At 38.3% G+C, this 25076-nt stretch overlaps 3 protein-coding genes across 21 annotated transcripts in view; 2 read left to right on the top strand and 1 right to left on the bottom strand.

Annotated features, from left to right (window-relative positions):
• Positions 1–25076, bottom strand: part of LOC109424083 (uncharacterized) — a 638365-nt gene that overhangs the window by 263214 nt on the left and 350075 nt on the right. The window lies entirely within an intron of this gene.
• LOC109424089 (zinc finger protein 808) lies at positions 1465–8023 on the top strand. Of its 2 annotated transcripts, none has more exons than XM_029880225.2 (3): positions 1465–2072; positions 2193–3083; positions 3217–8023. In XM_029880225.2, exons 1-2 carry the CDS (start codon positions 1626–1628, stop codon positions 3063–3065), a joined length of 1320 nt encoding a protein of 439 aa, XP_029736085.1. In that variant the 5' UTR covers positions 1465–1625; the 3' UTR covers positions 3066–3083; positions 3217–8023. The 2 variants fall into 2 exon arrangements, with proteins under 2 accessions (XP_029736085.1, XP_029736081.1); XM_029880221.2 differs by having other exon boundaries at positions 1468–1551; positions 1621–3083.
• Positions 13608–18894, top strand: LOC115256187 (zinc finger protein Gfi-1b-like). 2 transcript variants are annotated; one of them, XM_062842984.1, is made up of 2 exons: positions 13608–15596; positions 18487–18534. In XM_062842984.1, exon 1 carries the CDS (start codon positions 14364–14366, stop codon positions 15591–15593), a length of 1230 nt encoding a protein of 409 aa, XP_062698968.1. In that variant the 5' UTR covers positions 13608–14363; the 3' UTR covers positions 15594–15596; positions 18487–18534. The 2 variants fall into 2 exon arrangements, with proteins under 2 accessions (XP_062698968.1, XP_062698967.1); XM_062842983.1 differs by having other exon boundaries at positions 13609–15605; positions 18487–18894.

The following is a 25076-nucleotide window of genomic DNA, read 5'->3' as shown; positions in this document are numbered from 1 at the left end:
TCTGCACCACCGTGGGTGCCCAGGACTGAAAGTAGTATTAAGGTGAATATAGAACGAAGCCACACCTTGAATATTCAAAAGCACAAATCTGAAGAAGCAAATATTACAAAGCGCTGAAAAGTTGTTCGATTGATCAGTCGCTTGTGGGGACCAATCGATCAACATTTAAGTACAATCCCTCATTTGGTTCTTCAGATTTGTGCTCTTGAAAATTCGACGTGTGGCTTCATCATATCTTCATTATCTCCTCGATCATCACAAATCGGTTACTAAAAGTACGTTGACAGTTGGTTGGTCTCATTACAAGGATCGGTAAATTCGCCTCACTCCATTCATATTCACTCCTCTTTGCTGAAGCGAATCGAGAAAGATGCAGCACACGGATTGTCGTGATCAAATACGCAACCCCATCATCAGTGGGAAGCGAAGCGCAAGCTGCTTGATATGTATATTCGTAGCCGATCGTCGCAGTTTGGTTCGCAAGCGAATGAATGAATGGAGAATGGTGACGAATGCTGGTGAGCGATCGAAGTGGCTATTATCGTAACTAGAAGAGAATTTCTGCATGTAATGCAAACCTTTTGAGTGTATTGTTGTTGAAATGCTAGATTAGCAAAGAAAATAATAAACATTTTTTGAAAACTTCAAATATTCGTACGGGCAATATCACTTACGAATCGCATCACTTCTCCATCCACTTGTGTGCGCAGCTTTTTCTTTTTTCTCGCTCATTCTCTGCGATACACGCAAGAAAGAGCGAGATAAAAGAGGGGGCGAAATGCCCCCTCTTTCATCTGTTTCTTTCTCGTGTTTGTTTACGAGAGTGAGTGAGAAAAAAGAAAAAGCTGCGCACGCTAGAATCTCCATCGCTTGCGATGCGAATGTAGACGAATGTTTAAATTCCATGTATGGCTTCCCACCGTTCGCCGGTGTTTGCTGTCGTCGCTGACAAGCAAACACACAAACTAAAGCGAAAACCGTTCGCTGCTGACTGTATTCGAATGTGGAAGAAGATGAAAAGTGGAAATCAGGAACCCTGGTCTCATTCATACTCAATCTGAGCTGCACTGCCTGTGTACAACAAGTAATATGTGCTGCAGAAAAGTCAAACCTAAAATTCAACCCAAGAGAGTATAAGTAAACACTGTACACTAGAATAATAGATGGGTACGATCTCATCCTCATTTGCTGTGTTGTATTATCAGTATTGGTACAAGCAAAAGAGTTGCTTTGCTCCTGAGTTACAGGAGAGTCAGGGGGCTGTCCATAAACCACGTGGTCATTTTTTTGGGACTTCTCAACCCCCCCCCCCCCCCCCGCGTGGTCATTAGTCCATACAAAAATTTTTATTCGTCCATACAAAATGGTCATCGGCCAAACCCCCCCCCCCCCCTCATGACCACGTGGTTTATGGACAGCCCCCACAGCCCCCAGGTATGTATCATAATTCTACAGTCGCACTCAGTAGCTAGTCGAGCTCTGATGCAGTTGAGCGATCTCTTGTCTAGTGATCATTTTATAGTTATGCAAACAACGGACGATGCTATATACGTATGTAGTCCTAACTCGGTTCCTGTGAATGGTGTTGATTAAGCATAAATGATAATTTATCGAATTTAGAGGACATGGACGTCAAAACACACTTGAACAATAGTTTGGGTGACCAAAAACCGATGCGCGATGTTAGCAAAGATCGATTTGTGGGGAAGAAACAGTGGCCTTACGATGGAGCACCTACGATAGTGTATGAACAAAGTAATGGGGTATTCATTAGAATAGAAGACAATACTGATTACAAAGCGAATCAGGTCTTCCAAGAAAGCCCTCTCGATTTATGTGTTCGGAAAGATCACTGCAGTGAAATTCAAAGCATAGTTCCGGTGCGAAATGTCTCGTCATACCCAGAAATTCAAGAAACAGTAATTACGGGATCCACCCACAACCAGCAGCCGAGTTATGCTCAAACACAACCGACCAATGATCCACAAGTGTACGATGATGATGGTGCTGACATAAGAACAAAGCAAATCGAACAATATATTCAACAATCCTGCCCTGATGTCGTGCAGAAGGTTAACATCGATCCTTTGTGCAAATTGCAACCTGTACAGCAAGCAAACCTCAAACTTCCGACGAATAATGATACGAATGAGCTGCAAAGCGAAGTGGTAATGACTCCAGAGCAACCACAGAGAGCACCACTCAAGCAACTGATGATCACACCCAACGCGGAGAATTTGGGGACTCAGCAAGCACATGATTCCCTGACGATTGCAGTACCTTCAACGAGTTACCCTTGCTACGAGCCAGTATCGCCATACGATGCAGCAGAACCACCTCCGGAATTGACTAGCGGAGAGAACATTTCGTCAGCGCAACTAACGACTGACTTGGATGATACATCGGAGCCTAGTTTGGCCACGGGCATTCCATCTACTAGCTATGCCCAAGTGCCATCCTTCGATATTGCTGGTCAAGCTGCTACACAGTCAGACCCAGCGACTCCAACCGTTCAAGACATCGATGCATCAGAGAGACACGTCGAAGTTCCGAACGAGTACGTTCGGGATATCAACCCAGTCGATGCCTCACAAGCCGAGGCAACTGAAAAGCTCATCTCGATGAGGAGGCATATCTCGTACGGTACCGGGTTTCATTGCAAGATCTGCAACCAGGAATTCGGCAGATCGGGTAGCTTGCTGCAGCATTTGCGTGTACAGCACCAGGAAACTCGACCGTTCCGGTGTGACGTTTGTGGGAAATCGTACCTCACAGAGCCGGACATGCTTAAGCATCGCCAGAACCATGATCCCAGCATGAAGCCGTATAAGTGCCAGGATTGCGAGAAAACCTACCGACACTTGAAGGATCGCGATCGGCACTTCGCAAAGCACCACGGAACTCCGACGTATGTATGCTTGATTGAGGGCTGTCTGAAGCCGTTCGTACGGAACGATCACTTTTTGGCGCACCACAAGTCCCACCAGAACCGATTGGAGCGGAAAAAGCGTCTAGAAATCGAGAATAAACCCAAAAAGCTGCGACGCGCGCCGCGGAAGAATTGAAGTATGACTTTCGTAAGTGTAAGTTTCGTAGGTTAAGGCATAGCTAACGTTATCCCTAATTGGGTGGACTCCCTGGACTTCGGTCCTTGCGAAGACAGGAAAATATTCGAATAGACAGACATTTTTTATCGATTGATTTAACTATTCCTAGAATTGGACAACGTTGGCGCTCGCATTGGTTTCACTCTCGTTCGATATGTGGGGCCCTATCACTATCTCATGCCCACTTGACGGTTTCCGCATGGAACGACTGGATTTCCTGAATAAGAATTTTCGTAGTAATTGTTTTAAGAAATACGTCTGATTGACTGGTATGTTCATCGAGTAATAATAAATCATTTGCAATGCATTATTTTATTGTTTTTTACTCTTTTTCGTAGTTCGAATTGCTACCTAAAATCAAATTGCATCTCTGTCCTTAAATTTCTTTGAAAATTTTTCCATGGTTTCCTCTCGCTTTCTTTAACCTTTTGAAGTCGGTTTTTTTCCAAGCGTTTTATAGAGTTTTTTTCTACGCATTTCTGTGGTTTTGGTGTTCAATAGCATAGAAAGGGTAGAATATGATGCAGAATATATTTTCTGGATATCCTAAGTCATCCAAACTGTATTTGAGTTTAGATCCTTAAGTCTACACGTGTAACGGTAACTTCTTCTATTATACAAAGCAACGATTTGTAACCTATCATGACCAGTATGTCTTCTGAAAATTCAATAGACTGAATCAGATCAGTCGGGATATCCTAGGTCATCCAAATGGTTCTTGAGTTTAGATCCTAAAGTCTACGGGTGTAACGGTAACTTCATATAAAGCTACGTTTTGTAATCTATAATGTCCAGTAAGTCTTCTGGAAGTTCAAAAAATAGTATCAAAATAGTTGGGATATCCTAGGTCACCCAAACTGTTCTTGAAAATACAGACCCTGAAGTCTACGAGTGTAACGGTAACTTCTTTCATTATACAAAGCTACGATTTATATTCCCTCACGTCCAGTAAGTCTTATGAAAGTTCAATAGACAGTATCAGATCAGTCAGAATAATCTAGGTCATCCAAACTTTTCTTGAGTTTAGATCCTAAAGTCTACGCGTTTAATAGTAACTTTTTTTTGTTATACAAAGCTACTATTTATGTTATCACGCGCACGACCTGTAAGTCTTCTGAAAGTTTAATATACAGTATCAGATCAGTCAGGATGTCCTAAGTCATCCAAATTTTTCTTGAGTTTGGATGCTAAGGTCAAGGCATGTAACGGTAACTTCTTTCATTATACAAAGCTACGATTCATGTACCATTACGTCCAGTAAGTTTTCTGAAAGCTCAATAGACAGTATCAGATCAGTCAGGATGTCCTCGGTCATCCTAACTGCTCTTGAGTTTAGATCCTAAAGTCTACGCGTGTAACGGTAACTACTTTTATTATACAAAGCTACGATTTGTAATCTATAATGTCCAGTAAGTATTCTAGAAGTTCAAAAGACAATATCAGTACAGTTGGGATATCCTAGGTCATCCAAACTTTTCCTGAGTTTAGATCCTTAAGAATACGGGTGTAACGATAACTTCTTTCATTATTCAAAACTACGATTTGTAGTCTATCATATCCAGTAAGTCTTCTGAAAGTTCAACAGACTATATCAGTACAGTTAGGATATCCTAGGACATCCAAATTGTTCTAGAATTAAGATCCTTAATTCTACGGGTGTAACGGTAATTTCTTTCATTATACAAAGCTACGATTTGTAGTCTATAATGTCCAATAAATCTTCTGAATGTTCAATGGACATCTTCAGCTCGGCTGGGGTCATCCAAACTATAATGATGTTAGATATCTAGCATCTACAGCAATTGAAGTTTCTGTTTTAGGTACATAGAGATGTTTTATAATTTATTCAGAATCGTACACATTGTCCAGCAATTTGGAGGAGGTATACGACTGGGAGGAAATGTTGAACTGTTGTGGCTTTCTCAGTCTAAAAGCATTGAAACGGCTAGTTTGGCATAGCCCGACGTTTCGGTCCCGTGTATTGGACCTTTTTCAAGGGATAAGTAGTCAACCGTCTCTCGTTATTCGTGGTTGCAGTCCTTATCCTCGGCCGCGTCCCACATTTGCCGTCAGATTTGTACTCGAGATGTGTCATATCTTTACCTTACCTGGACGTTCTTGGTTGGAGGGAAGTTTAGTATGCATACCTGAAAAATCTCAACGGTATTTTGGAGTGGCTCTGAGTTTTACAGAAGTTCACGCATCTGGATGGGTTAGACTAGATAAGGTAACTTTTTATAGCACACATGTTTCAAAGGTACAAAATGGAGCCTCGTGGCCGTGCGGTAAGCGTCACCAAGTGTATAAACGTACCATGCCATGGGGTGAGGGTTCGATTCCCGTTCCGAGGGATGAAACTTTTCGCAAGAAATGTTTCTTCCACGTATCCACTGGTGCTCGTAATGTTTTACGTCTGTTTATCTGTGTCTATAGTGTCTATAAATGACAGTTGATCCCAGCTGATTATGCAATACTATTGTTTATGGTAAAAATACATAGTTATTCTTGTAGACTTGAAGGAATTCATTTTAGGGCAGTTTGGACGACCCAGAACGCCCAAAGGTTTTATAATAATAACAAGAAGACTTCAGATTGGTTCGATTCCCATGGTTAAATATGCAGCGTTAATCAGTATGGCAGACATGCCTGCTGTTACGAATGTAGACCTGAAGTTCTGAACTCCAAGGCAGTTTGGCTGACCTGGAATATCCTTATAGTGTCTATAAATGGCATTGTAGATTTCAAGAGCTTCAGGGATCCCAGCAGATTATGCAAGGCTATTATTTATGGCGAAAACACAAAAAGTTGATCTTGTAGATTTGAAGGACTTCATTATAGGACAGTTTGGATAACCCTGAATGTCTTAAAAGTTTATTATAATACCAAGTAGGCTTCAGATTGGTTCAGTGACCGCGGTTGATTATGCAACGTTACTCAGATTAACAGATATGGCTGCTGTTACGAGTGTAGACCTGAAGTTCTGAACTCCAAGGCAGTTTGACTGACCTAGAACATCTCTATAGTGTCTATAAATGACATTGTAGATTGCAAGAGCTTCACGGATCCCAGAAGATTATGTAATGCTATATTTTATGGCGAAAACACCTAATAAATGCAGATTTGAAGGACTTTACTACAGCATAGTTTGGAACACCTAGAACATCCCAGAATATAAAACAATATTAACCCATATCCAAATTCAGCTTTTAGAACTACTGGTATGTCAATAAGTTCGTTTTTCCAAACTTTATGATGTTCAGGATGTTCTAGGTTGTCAGTGAAGTCTCAAATACAAATATTCCCAATTTCGTAAATAATGGACTTAATTTGCAACAACTTTGCCAAAGACAGTATTCTGTTTATTGGAGCGGACCTGGTGTGATGGTTAGAACACTTGACTATCACGCCGAGGACCTGGGATCGAATTCCACTCCCGACCCGACAAACTCGCAAAATGTGAGTTCTTCCTTCGGAAGGGAAGTGAAGCGTGGGTCCCGAGATGAATTAGCCTGGGGCTAAAAATCTCGTTAATACGGATAAAAAAGTATTCTGTTTCATTGAATGTGTCAATTTATACAGCCTTTTCTATATTGGGGTCATATATGGCCCCTCCGCCTCCAAAGGGTAGAGGAATTTCCGTTGGCACTATTTCAGCACGTTTTAGGAAATTTCTCAAAAGATTCATCTTGAAACTGGTTTATGCTTGTATTCGTTCATGTATTTATTCAAACATTTCTGAAGAATTTCCTCTCGAAATATTGTAAAAGATTTCAAAATTTTGTAATCTCTCCAAATACTCCTTTAAAAATTTCTAAAAAAAATGTTCTATTAATTCCTCCAGGTCCAGAGGTTTTTTTTTAGCAATTCCTCCAAACGGAGAAATGTATTACAAATATTCGAATATTCTTTCAGAAACTCCTCTAGGGGACATTCAGAAATTCTTCCGGAAACTTTTTCGGAAATTATTTCTTGAATTTCTCCAGATGTACCTTCAGGTATAACACAATTTGGTCAGGGATTTTCTCGGGCATTAATTTGGAAACTCCTTTAGAAAATTCTCAAGAGTTTTTTTTTCTCTGGGAGTTCCTTTCGGTATTCCTCTGGATTCATTTGGACCTTCTTTCAGGGATTCTTACAGAATTTTTTTTCGAAAGGTTATCTCAACAATTCCTGCAGAAAATACTTCAGAATCTGTTCTTATCGTTTTTCAAGTAATCTTTTAAGGAATTTTTCTATGAACTTTTGCAGAGGGTTCTCCAGTTATTTATTTCTATTATGTATTTCTAACATTTCTTCCAAAAGTATCTTGGAATGAAATTCGTCAGTGGATCCAAAAAAAATCCTCACTATTTTTTTATTGTTTCTGTAGGATTTCCCTCACCAATTTCACGTGGTTGAAGTGTAGGGATTATTGTGTACAAAACCCTTCAGATATTGTATAAGATTTTATTCTGAAAATTTCTTCAGAGGTATCTTCAGGGGTTATTCCAAGGATATCTTAAGAAAACCATCCAGGGTTCCTTCAGAAATTTATTTATGAAAAAAAAAAAGAATTTCATTGGCACCTTTGTCTGTGATTTCAACAGAATTTTCGAATAGATGTCATCAGAAATTCATTTACGGATTTTCCAGGTATCCTTCCAGAAGTCACTAAAGCATTTTTTCTTGGAATTACTAGCAGAGTTGTTCCATAAGTCCCTCATGATTTTTTTTCTCGAAGGATGTATCTTCAAATATATTCCTAGATTTTATCTAAGGCATTCATCCATGAATTGCACAAGTGATAAGTTCAGAAACTGCTTCAGAAATTTTTGTTCAGGAATTTATACAGGAAAAAATAACTTTTTTCTTCTAGGAGTTTTCAAGTTAATCTCCAGGAGTTTTTAATGCATTTCTTGACAGGAGTTTCAAGTGATTTCTAGAGACGATCTTCCAAGCATTTCTTAAAAATCAGTAAAGAATGTTTTTGTAATTTTTTTTGTGCAGTTTCTGGAAGAATTACTGAAAATTCCTCGGGCATCTGAACAAATTCAGCAGGGATCTCTTAATACATCTAAGGAGATATTTCTGATTGAACCGCAAGAGCCATTTTTGAAAAAAAAAATAACTTGTATGAATTTTTGCAGAAATCACTGAAAGAATTTCACAAAGAATTCTTCGAGAAACGCTGGAAACAAATGCCGAAACAATCCCTGTAGGATTTGTAAAGTAATTTTTGCAAGAATATCTGAAAACTGTTGAAGAAATCCCTTTCTAAATTTCCTGCATAAATTCTTAAAATTTTGAGGGAGTCTCTGGCGATAGAAATATCTTCAAAGGAACTTAAGATAGAAACTCTGCAGAAATCTTCAGTAGAATCCCGTTAGACATCTAAGGAAGTACTTTTGAATGAATCATTGGAGGAATTTCTTAAGAACTTCCTGAATAAATATCTGGGAGAACTCCCAGAAGCCCTTGATGGAAATTCTAAAAAAAAGAATTTATAAGAAAATTCATTAGTAATCCATTGATAAAATTATTGGAGGATTTTCTAGAAGCATTCTTGGAGAAATCTGTGAACGAATATCTGAGAAAAAAATGTGGGAATTTTCGATTGAACTCCTAGAGCAATTTCCTGATGGTCTTCTTGATGGTCTTTTTAAAAAATCCTGGAGGAACATCTGGAAAATTTTCTGAGGAAACCACGGGAGGAATGTATCGAAGAATCTTTGAAAAAAAAAAATAAAAAAAAAACCTGTTGAACATTCTGGAGAAATCCCAGGAGAAATTTCCGATGATTTTTTTTAAACGAATTTCTAGAAGGATTTCTAATGTAACTCCTGGTGGAGTTTAGAATGAATCCTTAGAAATGTACCTAAAGAATCATTGGAGAAATTTTCGGAGAAATACATGAGTGAATGTCTGAAATTCTGAAACAATTCATGAATTAGTTTTGGGAAGAGAGCCATAGAAGATTTCCTTGGACTTGAAATTCTTGGGCAGATTTATGGACAAATGTTTTGAAGGAATTTCCAGAAAAACTTCTAAAGGTGTTCCTGGAAGAATCTCTGAAGAAATCTCTGTAAAAATTACTGCAGAGGTTCGCGGAAGATTTTCTATAGAAATCCTTGGAAAAATTCTGGATAAGCTTCAGACTTTTTGGGTCTCCAGTTAGCCTAGTGGTTAAGGCTATGGATCGCCAATCCGGAGACGGCGGGTTCGATTCCCGTTCCGGTCGGGAAGATTTTCTCGACTCCCTGGCTATAGTGTGTATCATTGTCCTTGCCTCATAATATACAATTTTTCATGCAATGGCAGGCAAAGAAAGCCCTTCAATTAATAACTGTGGAAGTGCTCAACGAATACTCAGTTGAAGCGAAGCAGGCCAAGTCCCAGTGGGGACGTAGAGTCATATAGAAGAAGAAGAAGCTTTAGATTTTCTAAAGCAATCGTTGAAAGCATTTCTGAAGAATGATTTCCTGAAAGAATTCTCGAACAGATTTCTGAAAAATCTATGGAGGTTTTTTTAAAGAAGCTTTTCTTGAGGAGTTTTTGAAGAGGATATGCTTTAACGAAAATTCCGAAGGAAATTCTAGGGGTTCCTAGAGATTCTGAAGCGATCCATTGAATATGTACTTAGGAACTTTCCAAAAGAAATTCTTAGAGAATTTCCTAAAGAAATCCATGGAGAAATATCAGAAAGAATTCAGGGAAGGTTTTATCAAAAAAGCCTAAATTAATTTTCGGGTCAATCTCTAGAAAAACTTGGAGAAAATTCAAAAGGAAACTTTTTTGAAGGAATCAATGGGAGAATTCCTGAAGGATTTCTCAAAGAAATCCTCGAAGGTAGAGTTTATTAAATATTTCATGGAAGATTTTCTGAAGAAATCGCTGGAGGGACATCCATAAGAAACTGAAAAAAATCCTTGTTTAATTCTGAGTTTATCTTTGTTAGATTTTTTAAAGAGGCCGTTGAGGAATTTCAAGAGGAATTTGTGGGTCAGTCCTTGAATGGTTCCCAAGTGAAATACATTTCCAAAAGTATTGATGATATTGACTATGAATGTGGCTAATTCTTACCTATTGAAAATTCATATTTTTCGACAATCACATTTTGAACTTTTCAATAATTTTTGAGCACCTTACGCGTAAAATCAAAACGATTTTACTCAGAGTTTTATAGCAGCGTGAGTATCATCTAAATCAATCTCAAAGGAGTAATATAACCAATTGTTTCCATACAAACTTTAAATTGATTTTTTAATAGGTTCCCGGACACCAAATATCATGGAATTGTGTTTTAAGGATTGAAAATCCTGTTATTTAAGATTATTCTCAAAATAACGTGATATTTACACAAATGTTAGTGTGGATTTGCTCGTATTGATAAACCAAAAATGTTGCACAGAAATAATTGAAGTTGTTCAATCGAAAGACTACAAAAGCTTCTCAAAACTACATATAGTCTTCGGTGTGCAATCAAAACGACATATTTTCTCTACTCTCGACGTTTCGATGGTCTATGCCATCTTGAAAAAGATGGCATAGACCATCAAAACGTCAGGCGATTACACACCGAAGACTGCAAGGCCGAAAGAAACCCTAAGTCCAAGAATCAATAGTGTACTACATATAGTACAGGGAGAATCACCAAAGCAATTCATAAAGAAATTGCTGAAGCATTTATTAAGGAATTGGCCAAATCAATTCTCAAAATATTTGCTGGAGAAATTTCTAAAAGAATTCCCGAGGCAATTAAAAAAATCCGGAAAAAAAATTAAAAAAAGTCATGGAATTGCCAAAAAATATCGCGGAGGAAAATTCGAAAAAAATTTATATTTATTTTTTATTTTTTTTTTATTTGTCGTCTTTAGTTAGAAAAAAAACTACACAGACCGTACTTAATCCTATTTTTAAACTCTATTCTACTAACATTAAAATCAAATTCGTCATAAACCGCATTAAATAATTCACAAGACCTGTCCAGAGAATTTTTACGTTCATAGTCAGTTCTATGTCCGGGAATCCACAAAAGGCTAGGAACGCGGAGTTGTCGGTTGGGTGCACGGAAACTGATTGCGCACCTGTGTTAATACGGAGGTAGGTTTCGGGCATCAATCCAGGCCAGTCGGCGTAATGCAAATCGGACGAATCGTTTCTGAACGTTTTCGATTCGTAGGTAATTTCCAAAGCAATTTGGAAAAAAATCCGAAGAAATTTTCAAAAGAATAGTTTGAAAAAAAAATCCAAGAAATTACCGATTAAATTTCCTCAGGAATTACCGGAGAAGATTTCAAAGGATTTGCTGAAAATGTTTACAAATAAATTGGGAAGAAATTGAATAAAAAATGCCTGCCAAATTTCCAAAACCATGGGCCAAGAAATTACCATAGAAATTTTCAGGGAAGGATCTCAAGTAATTGCCGCAGGATTCTAAAAGCATTATACCCTCTTGAAAGAGTTGCCCAAAAAATAATCATAGAAATTACAAAAGGAATTGCAAAAAATTGGAAATTTCTCGTCATTGCCGAATTAATTTTTGAAGGCATTGCTGAACGATTCTACATATAAATTGCCTGCGAAATTCCAAAATTAATTTACTAACAGATTGCAAAGCAATTAGAGTAATTTTCCAATAGTTGCACGGCTAAGAATTCGCCAATTGTTGCACACCGCATAAGAATAACATGGAGTGTGCAACAATAGGCCGTGCAACAATTGGAAAATTACCCTACTGTGGCAATTTATTAAGAAAGTGCTGAAAGAGGTGCCAAAGCAATTTCCAGAGAAATTACTGAGAATTTTTTTCAAAGAAATTCCTGACAGAGTTTTCTGAAAAATGAGAAATTTTCCAATTGTCTGGAGGAAAGAAATACACACCATGAAGATGATGTTTGATGGGTTAAGTGTCTTCTGCATTTTTTGTTACCTCTCTCTCTCTTCTTGGCGTAACGTCCTCATTGGGACAAAGCCTGCATCTCCACAGTTATTAACTGAGAGCTTCCTCTGCCAATGACCATTTTGCATGCGTATATCGTTTGGCAGGTACGAAGATACTTTATGCCCAAGGAAGTCAAGGAAATTTCCTTTACGAAAAGATCCTGGACCGATCGGGAATCGAACCCGTAACCCTCAGCATGGTCATGCTGAATACCCGTGCGTTTACCGCCTCGGCTAAATGGGCCCTCAATTTTGTTACCTATATGGACTATTATTTGATTCATATTTGTTTTTACTTTTTCATCTTTCAATTTGGATCAATGCAATGTTCCAGAAAGTTTTTCTTAAATAAATTTGGAGAAACTATGCCGAAATAGCTAACTTTGTAGGGACTTCATACATTGTGCTAGAGCAGTTTCTTAAAATTATGATTTGGTGGCCCTTTTAAATTGATTTTTTCGAATACGTTTTATGTTTCAAAATCTATGTTAGTTCCATACGTAGGTACGTAAATTTTTTTCATAGTTTTAGATCCAATGGATGCGTTTATTCTTATGCAAAAAAAAAATCCATGTATTAATGAGATAAGTCTTTTTATCTTCCTAGAAGACACATTTTTCGAATGCTGTTTTCCTTGAATGGGAGAAAACAGGGATACAATTCTACGTACCCTACTACTATTCTGGCTGAAGAATCCTAGTATTTAATCATGATTCGTGCATGCGTATCAAACTTCTAAGGAGAGTTTATTTTATACTAGTCTTCTGGCTGGACCATTTATTATCAAACTTTCGATTCCGACTTTCTTCAACACTACTGTTGTTGTGAACTGGTCAAATAATTCACTTCAGGCAATAAATATGGTAGAAATTTGCTTCGTCATATGCGCTAATTTCCGTCTTATATAACGAAAAATAGTCAATAATTACAGATATTCCAACTTAACTTTGCAAATGGCTCATCAGATGGAAGCACAAAGATTTAGGCTATCTATAACCAAACCAGTCCCTGTAGCACTAGAAATCGAATAATTTTACGAAATTTCACGTTTGCGAACGACGAAGGCAACCGCTTTTTCACTTCTCCAATTTGACTTGGCATACCTTCAATTCACACCCCACAAAAGCTCTGTGGTACTTCAAAGTTGGCTTTCACTGCTGCAGAATGCTGCAAAAGCTGTTCAATTATTGAAGTAAACTGCTTTTTCTGGTCAGAAAACTGTAAACAACAAGATGCCTTCGTCGCCGGAAAGATGCAGACAAAGGTGTGCGTGGATTTCCTGCATACGGCACATTGTAGGTATTTCACAACCACAGAGAAAGATTTCTTCGTTGCACTGCCTTGAACGATTTTCATGGAAATCCATCACCCAGTTCACACTACCATCACCTGGTGGAAAAGTTGCACGAATCACTGTGTTGTGCAATATCGTCAACAGAAGGCGCTAGTGTGAAACGTCAAACGCATAGAAAAACGATGCGCGCGCCTCTGGTTGTGAAAGTCACAACTATGAAAATTTAAAATGGTCGGAAAAAGCGTGGTCGATGGAAATTTCGCAAGTGTTACGTCTGTTTGTCTGTGCCCGAGTCATCACTTATCATCACTTATCGATTACCAAAAAAATACTTAAGCAGTTAGTTGGTTGCACATTCAACAGCCTCATTCATTATCAATCTCTGATCTACACTGCCTGTATCTTCAAAGCCTGTGTTTCCGAGTAATATGTGCTGCGGAAAAGTCAAACCTAAAATGCTAAAATTCAACCCATGAGACACGTTGACCCATGGTCTAAACACGGTATGTTAGAAGAAGAGATGGGTACACTCTCATCATCGTCATTTTCTTTGCTCCGTTATCAGTATTGTGGCAAGCAGAAGTTTTGCTCTAGAGTACCAGGAGTGCCAGCTAACATATTGAGTTCTGCAAATTTTATCTCACAATACCTACTGCAAGCCTATCCATTTACGGGAGAGCAAAAGATGTTTACAAAGTTCTTACAAATTCAGATCACTACCACACACGCCTTTGAATTGGCTTATTGAGTTCTCCAAATTTTATCTCACGAAACCTAATGCAAGCCTATCCATATACGTGAGAACAAAAGATGTTTACAAAGTTCTTACAGATAGATTAACACGGGAAATCTGAACACAAACCACTACCACATAGGAAATTGGATTGGTCAATACCGTAGTCACTCATCCGATGCAGTCAGTGTTCTCTAGTCTTCTGACCATTTATTAGTTGTGCAAACAAGGGACGTAGTGTTAACTCGGTCTCAGTATAAAGCGTTTGGAAAGCTCATCATTTTACGATAGTTTATCGAATCTAGAGAACATGGACGTAAAATCACATTTGACGAAAAGTTTGTGGGATCAAAAACACATACGCGATGTTAGTGAAGATAAATTTGTGGGGGAAAAACAGTGGCCTTACAATGGAGCGCCCACGATGTTATATGAGCAAAGCTATGAGGTATCCATTAAGAAAGAAGACAATACTGACTTCCAGGAAAGCCCCCTCGATTTAAGTATTCGGAAAGATCACTGCAGTAACATTCCGACCGTTGTTCCGATGCCAAGTTTCACGTCCGGTACAGAAATTCAACAAACAGTCATGGCGGGATGCATCCACAATCAGCAGTGGAGCTCTGCTCAAACACCACCGAACAGCGATCCACAAGTGTACATAATAGATTTTGTTGAGGACAATACAAAGCAAATCGAAGAAGGTATTGAACGATACTGCCCTGATGTTGTGCAGAAAATAAAAACCGAGCCTTTGTACGAATTGCAACCAGTACATCAAGCAAACCTTAAGCTTTCGCCAAGCCCTTGCTACGCACCAATATCGCCATACGATGCAGCAGAACCACCTCCGCGATTGACTAGCGGAGAAAACATTCCATCAACGCAACTAGCTCCTGACTTGATTGATGCATCGGAGCCTAGTTCGGCCTACAGCATTCCATCTACAAGCTATGTCCAAGTGCCGTCCTTCGATTTTGTTGATCTAGCTGCTACACATTCAGCGTCTCCAACCGTTCAAGACATCGATCCATTAGAAGTCTATACGGTTTGGGATATCTATCCAGCCGATGCCTCACAACCCGAGGCAACTGAAAAGCCCATCCCGAGGAAAAGATTCCGCAAGCTTAAAATCCCTTACGGCACCGAGTTCTATTGCAAGATCTGCGAGAAGCAATTCGGCAGACAGGGTAGCTTATTGCAGCATTGGCGTCTAAAGCACGAGGAAACTCGGCCGTTCCGGTGTGACATCTGCGGGAAACGATACCTCACAGAGCAAGACATGCTCGGGCATCGCCAGAATCATGATCCCAGCAAGAAGCGGCATAAGTGCCAGAGTTGCGAGAAAACCTATCGATACATAAGCGATCGTGAGCGGCACTTCAAATTGCACCACGGAACGCCGTCGCATGTATGCGTGATTGAGGGCTGTCTGATGGCGTTTACACGACGCGATCAGTTGTTGTCGCACTACAGGACCCACAATGACCGAATGGAGAATAAAGGCAAACAGAAGAGACGCAAGCCGCGGGAGCATTGAAGAGTGTTTTTTGTAAGTTTTCGTTATATCGTAGGTTCCCAAGTACCGTCAAGGCGCCATTCACCGTGGGGGCTCCATTCACCGTGTGCCTTCGAATATTTTTTCATTATTTCCATATTATGATTGAATGATATGACAATTTCCCTTCAATTTCACCAATACAACACTAATGTATTGTTACCATGTCAAAACGCTCATTAGAAACATTTAAAAGTATCATTTTGACACTAAAGTGTGTTTACATGAAGCGTGTTTCTGCTCGTTCACTGCATTCGCAGTGAAAAAACGAAAACTGCGCTAAGGTGATTTAAGCGATAAACTAAATGTAGTAACGTTTTTATTCCACCAAGTAGCAATTAAATTCACATATCAGGTATGTATTTTGCATTACCGAAGTAAGTTTGACAAGAAAGTACGATTACTCGTACTTTTTGATTGAAACAAAAAGGCACGGTAAATGGGTACCCTAAAAATCAATGGTCTCCATTCACCGTGCCCCATGTTGCCCCATATATCTAGAAAAAATCGAAAATTTGAACATTCGCTTTTCTAATAAAATCTTGCAAGTTATTACTTGAAATCAATTTAAGCGAAACAAAGTAGAATAAAATTTCTCATACACGGTGAATGGGTCCCTACTACCACGGTGAATTGTGACCTACCACGGAATTAGGCGACCCTACTACCCTTTACTATTTGTACTATATCACCAAATTTTGTGAAGAATTTTCTATTTCTGTGGATATTGCTTCCATTTTAACCTATAATGAAGGCAATCAAAAGCGGCACCAACAATGTTTATAAGACTGGTGTCAAATGACAGCCCTTATTTGCCCCGAATCCTCTTAAATCCACGGTGAATGGTGCCTTGACGGTAACACAGAAAACATCTTCTAAAATGTAATTTAAAAAAGATGTTGCAGCACAGTATTATAAGTGAAACTGCATACATCTTGTGTTGAAATCAAGTTTTAACTATGTTCAGCAATAACAAGTTTTTAAAAATATTGACAATCTCAGAACAAGTTATAATAACGTTTATTTATTGTTGATAACATAAGATTTTTGTCTCATCTCCTTCCTTAAATTAAAGAATATATGTGAAACCTCAGCAGCACATATTTATAACCTTTGGGCACAAACATGTTACGATAACGTTATTTTTATGTTTTAAATACGTTAATATACCAGTTTGGAAGTTCGTATTCTCTTCTCACTCACTAAGATATTCTTCATGAAACATGTTCTGCACTTAAAAATACGAGGCAATTCAATTATGATATTCTCAATTTAGTTGAAAATCGGAGTTTTCGACTAGCGAAGTTGGGGTTTTCTCCAAATCCGTGCGTCAGACCTAACTTCGGAAGTGGTACGCTGTATAGTGAACCTGGCCAGCTATACAGCGCACCACTTCCGAAGTTAACTCCGACGCACGGATTTGGAGGAAAATCCAACTTCGCTAGTCGAAAATTCTGGGTTTTAACTGCCTGGAGAATATTCTTCGCACTTAAATGTCAGGTCAATAACAGCAAATTTTCACTTAAGGTACTCACGTGTCGACTACATCTCACTTCGAAGCACAGTTTAATCTTTAATCACTGGGAATATTAGAATTGTTTTTGTTCCAGGAAGAACTTCGCTCAAACTTTGTTATTGTTATATTTTAGTTCAAAACAGGTATCCAAAAACAAAAATCATATCGTTGGAAACGGATGTTTCAAATTCGTTGCTATAACGTTTTTTTTTAATGTATTTCAACCAATTGAAATAGTTTTCGGCAAACATGTTATTGAGAAGTGCTAGCGATGTAATTTAAACGTACTTCTAATGTTTTGAATTCTTTCCTATCAGTCCAGATAAATTAAAGTGCCTGCTCGAAAGTTTCATACCAATTATTTTATGTAAAACCGTTTGTCCATCTGCAAAGGTTTTCTATTATTTTTTCTTATGACGTTTTAAACATTTATTGAAATACTATATTTTCCTTATTTGTAACGAACGTAAATTCTAAGATCTAAAAGCAGATCATTATTACAAACAGTATTCTAAAACTTCCTGACCGTACTGTGTCATGAAGCCCCCATGTTGCATGTCTGAAAAATTGAACGAAAATCTCACACAAACCCGAGAGATGAAAAAACTTCCTTTCTTATTTTCAATCGGATGGATAGCCAATAAATTAATGAAGAGTGAATGCGTTAATTTCACCATAAATTTTAATGGCACATGAAATTATGTCATAGTGACCAAACACTGAGATGGTAAATAACAAATAGAATGTATGGATCGAAAATTATTTTGAGCCATTACCATATACCACATAATAGCTGTCACATCAATTTGCACGGTTTGCGTTTTTCAAATTACTTTTTTCCTGCTTATTGCTAGCATTAGTATTTGGAATGTTTTTGAGAACATTATCAATACATATTCTTACGTTTTAATAATGTATTGAAAAACATCTTTAGAAACATCGAAGATGTTTTATAAGCCGCCATTTTTTGCGCTTTTTCGGTTATATAAGTGTACGAAATTAAGTTTCACACTCGAGAAACAAAACATGGGCGTTTGTATGAAACATATGTTTTAAACATTAATATAACAAGCTGTGTTACTTGGGAGCTTAAGTAATCCCAAATTGGATGCACTCCCTGGACTTTGGTCCTCGCAAACGAATGTGTCTCAACATGCAAGAAGGGCGTATACTTTTGTGTCAATCCAACTAGGGCTGATGTGTGTAATTAGCTCGGGCAAACAAACATTATTCACTTGAGAAACACGGTGTGATTAGCATTAGGCGTTTAGGTTTTGCATTTTTTTTTAAGTTTTACGTCTGTTTGTCTGTGCTTAATTGTTCACGCTTTTTATTAACGATTGATTTAACTATTCGCAGGAACGGACATCGGTGGCGCTCGCATTGATTTTACTCTCGTTTGATCTTATTCCTACTTGACGGTTTTCGCATGGAACGACCTGATTTCATGAATGATGATATTAACGGCTGTTTGTGTGATATATTTTATACAGTATGTAATAATAAATCTTTTAAACGTAAATGTGTTTGACTCTCTTACGTTTTTCCAATTCTAATCTAAAAATAACAGTTGAAAATGGAAAATTCACCTAGGATTTTTCTTCTGAGCCAAACCGTATTCACCTTTTTCTCTACGTCGTTTCATTTTTAAGCTTATCACTTGACCAAAACATTCCAAAATCCTCCGGCTTTTTGCTCCCAAAGCAAGATGTAATTGTAGGCCATGGGTCTAAGCCAAACAAGGCTTTGCTAAATCTCAATACACTTTATGTAATAACAAAAGAAGAGAATCGAAAAAATAAATCAACGGTGTTTTTTTGTAAACTTGAAAGTAAATTCTGCGTAGGAATTTCAACCGTCACTTGTTGAAATTTTCTAGAAATAATTTATGCGACAATTTTCAAATAAATTTTCAATAATTCTTTGGTGCATTTCTATAGGGGATTTTTTTTTATTATCGTACGGATTTGGGCCGAAGGGTCTCAGATTTTCATTAATTTTTTTCCACAGGCAGGGCTCAAGGATAGATGAACAAAAAAAATGAGGAAAATTCAGGGTCGCCTATTTTCCCGGAAAACTCAGGTGGAAATTTTTTGTTTTCCCCTGATACTACTTACTTTGAAAAATCATAACTAAAGAACGAAGCATCGTATAAACAAAGTTTTTTTTTAAATGAAAATTTTCATAGTTTTTCCGGTTTTTCTTTATGAATTTTCTCAACGGTGAATTATTATTATTATTATTATTGTCTTTATTAATGAGGTTTTCAACCCTTGGTTGGTTCGCCTCAAAACAACGGTGAAAAATTTTATGGAAAAATTTTTCCATTTCATATTTGTTTTTGGATTCCTGAAAAAATTTGCTTTCATTTTCATTAAAAAAACGTTGTTTCTACGATGCTTCGTTTTTGAGTTGTGTTTTTCAAAGAAAAGGCTTTTATGGCACATTTGGACATTTTTCAACAAAATTGGCCATAGCTAAAAAACGAAAAAAAGTGCATTCCAAAAATTTCAGTGATTAAAGCTTATAAAATAACCTTCTCAAAAATATTTTTTCGAAAATTTTCCACGAGTTCGGGCATAGTTTTTCCGGCTTTTCTTTACGAATTTGCTCAACTGTGGAAAATTTTGTGGGAAACTTTTCCCAGTTCATACTTTTTTGGATTTCTGAGAAAAGTTGCTTTCATTTTCTAAAACAAACTTTGTTTCTACGATGCTTCGTTCTTTAACTATGATTTTTCAAAGTAAGTAGTGTCAAGGGAAAACAAAAAAAATCCAGCTGAGTTTTCCGGGAAAATAGGCGACCCTGAATTTTCCTCAATTTTGTTTTGTTCATATATCCATGAGCCCTGCCTGTGGAAAAAGTTTCATGAAAATCTGAGACCCTACGGCCCAATTTGTACGATAATAAAAAAAATGCCCTAAAGGGTGAGTCGGTAATTATTGTGCCACCCTACCTTCAACTGATTCGAAAATTGTCTACAGTTAACGAAATAAAACCAAATTTTTACAGTAATTTAGTATATGTATGTATTTCAACTTTTTGATATCGGTTCAAATTTAGGATTGTCGTGAAATTCACGACATTTTCAATTAACGGAAAACATGTTCAGGCTCCACGTGAAACAAGTAATTAAAGCTCTCTGGTTTGTTCATGCACATCGTGCCTGGTTATCACACAGCTCCAAGCTTATGTTTCACTGACAACTGTTTCTTGAAACCTATTGACGAACATTAAGATGATCCGATAATGTACACCCAGGTAACCAATAAGCATTTAAATAAGCTGTATTTCAGCTATTAAACTGCATTACATCTGCTTGCTGCTGTATCATAGCAGTTCGACTGCTGAATTGCCCTGTATTAGCAATTCAAATGCTGTCAATTTCTTGATTTTGCTTTGGCTGACCAAGCCATGTGGGAAATTACACTGTTGAAAATGCTTTGACATCCATGTGCACAACAGAACATGTGCTCGATGAACAAATTGAGATTTGAAATTATGAAAAGAAATCCACGTACTCCGGTGAGACTCGAACTCACGACTCCCAATTCGCTAGACGGGCGCTTCTATTCCTTCAAGCTACGGAGTCACTCGACTATCTCCGTCGCCAGCAGGCCTAGAACTGAACTCGATTCCACAATCGCACATGGTTATCTTCTTTTCACAATCCAAACCCCCTTCGGATGGGATTAGATGAACATCTAACACATTGTCTGTTGTGCACATGTATGTCAAAGCGGGAGAGGAAGTTATTTTTAATTGTCGAGAGCTTCGGGCACTGCCTTCCAATCACTTATTGGTATGGCAATTAGTGTGCAGTCGGACTCTCGACGGGTCGGTCCTCGGCCGACCGAATACGGTAAGGGTGACCGTAGCACCTTACAAATAAGAAGAAATTGACATTTGTAAGGTGCTACGGTCACCCTTACCGTATTCGGTCGGCCGAGGACCGACCCGTCGAGAGTCCGACTGCACACTAATTGCCATACCAATAAGTGATTGGAAGGCAGTGCCCGAAGCTCTCGACAATTAAAAATAACTTCCTCTCCCGCTTTGACATACATGTGCACAACAGACAATGTGTTAGATGTTCATCTAATCCCATCCGAAGGGGGTTTGGATTGTGAAAAGAAGATAACCATGTGCGATTGTGGAATCGAGTTCAGTTCTAGGCCTGCTGGCGACGGAGATAGTCGAGTGACTCCGTAGCTTGAAGGAATAGAAGCGCCCGTCTAGCGAATTGGGAGTCGTGAGTTCGAGTCTCACCGGAGTACGTGGATTTCTTTTCATAATTTCAAATCTCAATTTGTTCATCGAGCACATGTTCTGTTGTGCACATGGATGTCAAAGCATTTTCAACAGTTTAATTCAAATGCTGTCCAAAATCTGATAGCTGTTGCGTAGCATTTCAAATGCACGATATGTTTTGGATAACAAGCATCCTAACTGCTACTTTATTGCCATAAAACTGCTAAGAGAGATGAGCGATGTTAAAACTGTTACACATTTCAACATTGCCACGACTATAGGATCCATTACCATTCAGATGTTCTATCATTTACTGGTAGCAACGAAGCAAATCAATGAGAGAACAAATGTGTTTCAAATAAATCCCATGGAATAAGAAACCAATTATGCCATCGTGTATTATGTGAATGTTTTGATTATCAGCACTTGTCCGAGTCGTTGTCCGGGCACAGCAAAATACCTGCCGGTGTGGCACTGAAGCCTTTAATAGATCAAAAAATCAACGCACATTATCTGATCATATATAGCTCATCCTGTAGCGCGGTTCAGCATCATCATCAGCCAGAGGATTGTGGGATCGAATCCCAATTTCAGCGGGAACAGCAGAAAACAACTGCAAAAATAAACAACAGTCCCAAAGTCGCACAGGAGAGTGTAAGTAAAAATAGAAAGGGAAGAATATGACGCGACTGAAATGCGCAGGGGAAAATATTTTTGTTTATGTTCGATTTTTTGGTTATAGGAAAAATAAGCATTTAATCAGCCGTATATTGGGCCAAAACCTGCTTTTAATTAGCAGTTATGGCGCATATACGGCATATTAGCATTTAATGATCTGCAGTAAAGGCGCATATAGTGCTAAATAAAAGCAATTTTAACTGCTTATTGGTTACCTGGGTAATCATTAATTGTTCCAAGGCGCGATATCATGATTTTAGATTTTATCATGTGATTGTACAACATCTTTTTTAGAACTGTTAACTAAATTTATTCTATATCGACCGAAATCTTATTGATAACTTCTCAGTTCATTTTATGTAAACAACAAACTATAAGGAGAAACTGTGCAAAATTTGGTTGATTTTGGTGAAGTAGGAAAAAAGTTAGTTTGACAATGGCACAATAATTATCGACTCACCCTTTATAGTAAGATTAGCTCTAGTCGTGCATTACGATCATTATGACCCAGACAGGTACGCTGTACAGTGGTCCAGATTTGAAAATGTATGTATTGGAACCTCATTTAGCTTTCAGTTTAATGACTATGGCATTTTGATTGTTTTTCGATTTTTTTGAACGAAAACCGAACAAAACAGCTATTTTTCATACAATTTGACTATATACATATCACCATGGCGCTAATGTTTTGGCAGCTCTTGGCAGCTGCATTTTTCCTTAAACAGTTATGCATACTTGGACGCGCATTTGAACGGAATTATCCCCGCGGGGAGCAACTGGGAGCGATTTGAAAGACACTTTGAAGTTGAAGTGTAAGAATTTCTCGTACTAATGATAATGTGATGCCAATTTTGAAGCCAAAACCCAAGCAACCAAACGTTCGGATAAAAAAGCATGTTTGGGCTTAATTAGCTATTCTAAGGAAGATGAATAGCATTCTATTCAGCCCACTTTTTAAGTAATTAACCGAACTTGAGTTCACAAAAAGTACACTTGTGTCGCTGAAAGGAACACTATTCAGCTTAAAAATAAGCTTCGAAAAAATGAAAAAAAAAATGTGTTTAGTACTCAAAAGTAATTTATTATTAAGAGACATTAGTTCATGTGGAATCCAAATTGACTAATACCTTGAAATAATTTTTAATGTTTTTTTCTTACTGAGATTTGAACTCGGGTTCTACTCGTTGAAAGCCAGTGCCTAACCACTACTCCATATATCGTCGGTTTCCTGCACAACTCAAAATTTGTCATTTTTGAGATTTTGATGGCAAATGATGAAAAACTATGCAAACTTTCATCTCTCAAAGACCCGTTCCGAAATTCGTTGAGAAACTCGAGATTTTTGCATTTTCACCAATTTTCCGCAATAAAGGCACAACTCAAAATCAGTCAACTTTTTCAATAGTCGTTGAAAAATAGTAATCCGAAATTCATGAAACAGATAGTCCTTCAGTCCCCCTCCATGATACAAAATTCAAAATTCGTTTACTTTTGTAGATAAACTACAAATAATTTACTTAATGAGATAAATAAGTGAACTTGTAGAAGGTGCTTCAAGGTTGCCAATTTTCAAACGCTCATTCTGAAAATTCACATTTTTTGAGTTGTGCCCCTATTGCAGGAAACCAACGATATGTGTTGTTAGGCATTTAGGGATTTTACTCAATGTGCTGATATCATTTAGTAGAGCTCAATCAGGTTCACGTGTGAACTTTCTCTGAACTTGGAATACTGTTTGAAGTCGAAAGTTCGAAAGAAGTTCACGTGGAGCTTCTTGTGAAGTTACACAGTTTGACATTTTCAGTTGGTTGTGGTTGACAGTGCAAAGCAATAAATTAGGGCTAGTGTATCGACTTCCAGAAAAGATTACATATAAGTTTCCAGCTTGGTTTACAGTGACTACGATCGTGTCGATTACCGGCGCGCAGTGAGACGGGGTTGAAAACATCCAGCAAAGCTGGAAAAAAAAATATGCACAGCCAAAAAAAACTCTGGCGGAATCCAAGGTGGAACAGTTGACCGCTGCGGGGGCAGCCTTTGAGCCACACAATACGGATGCTTTGCATTGATTACAAGTAAGTACGTTGAAATATTATAGTGAAACAAAGTGTACTTGTGAAATTAAAACAAGCTGTGGCTGCTGAGCTCGATTTCCAAGTGATCTAATTGAATGAGAACTTTTCCCGAGCTCCGCTGTCGCCAAAGTTCAAGTAAAGTTCACTTTTGGTACGGTCAAAACAAGTACGAAACAAGTTCGAAATGGAACTTTTCAAGTTGTTGGAATATATCCAACTGAACTTTATTTGAGCTTTAGAGCCACGCAAAAGTTGAACATGAGTTCGGTTAAATTTTAATTGAACTCTGCTCAAAAGTTCAAAGTAAGTTTTTTCTGGACCTCTTTTCTACTTTAATGTCGTTTTGAAGAGAAGTCAAAAGCTTGTATATGAACTTCCAAGTTCATAAACAATACATGAGTAACTTTTTGGAGAATTAAGTTCAACGAAACCGGAATTGAACCAAACTTGAACTTCTGAGTTTGTTCTTCAAGTGGAATCCGAACTTTTGGTTGCTTGGGAAGTGTTATTTCGATCTCTTGCTGCATTGCAGATGCCTAATATACCCATACTTACCTTACCGGTCAGGCTAAGGCCGGGGAGGCCTCTGCTGTACATAGTAGCCGCCTCCATTCCACTCGGTCCATGGTTGTTTGTCTCCAGTTCCGCACTCTGCGTAGGGTCCGCAGATCGTCCTCCACTTGGTCGACCCACCTAGCTCGCTGCGCTCCACATCTTCTTGTACCGGTCGGATGACTCTCGAGAACCATTTTAGTCGGGTTGCTATCCGACATCCTGATGACGTGGCCCGCCCACCGTAGCCTCCCGATTTTCGCGGTATGGACGATGGTTGGTTCTCTTAGCAGCTGATGCAGCTCGTGGTTCATTCGCCTTCTCCAAGACCCGTCTTCCATCTGCACTCCGCCGTAGATGGTACGCAACACCTTCCGTTCGAAAACTCCAAGG

The sequence above is a fragment of the Aedes albopictus genome, chromosome 3, assembly GCF_035046485.1.
Source record: "Aedes albopictus strain Foshan chromosome 3, AalbF5, whole genome shotgun sequence".
In the NCBI taxonomy this organism is placed as follows: domain Eukaryota; kingdom Metazoa; phylum Arthropoda; class Insecta; order Diptera; family Culicidae; genus Aedes; species Aedes albopictus.
Note: the sequence above shows the minus strand (reverse complement) of the source record. Positions and strands in the feature narration are given on the sequence as shown.

What these genes read in the sequence shown, in the direction of transcription:
- LOC115256187 (XM_062842983.1), top strand. Translation starts at nt 14,364, where the DNA reads ATGGACGTAAAATCACATTTGACGAAAAGTTTGTGGGATCAAAAACAC.
- LOC109424089 (XM_029880221.2), top strand. Translation starts at nt 1,626, where the DNA reads ATGGACGTCAAAACACACTTGAACAATAGTTTGGGTGACCAAAAACCG.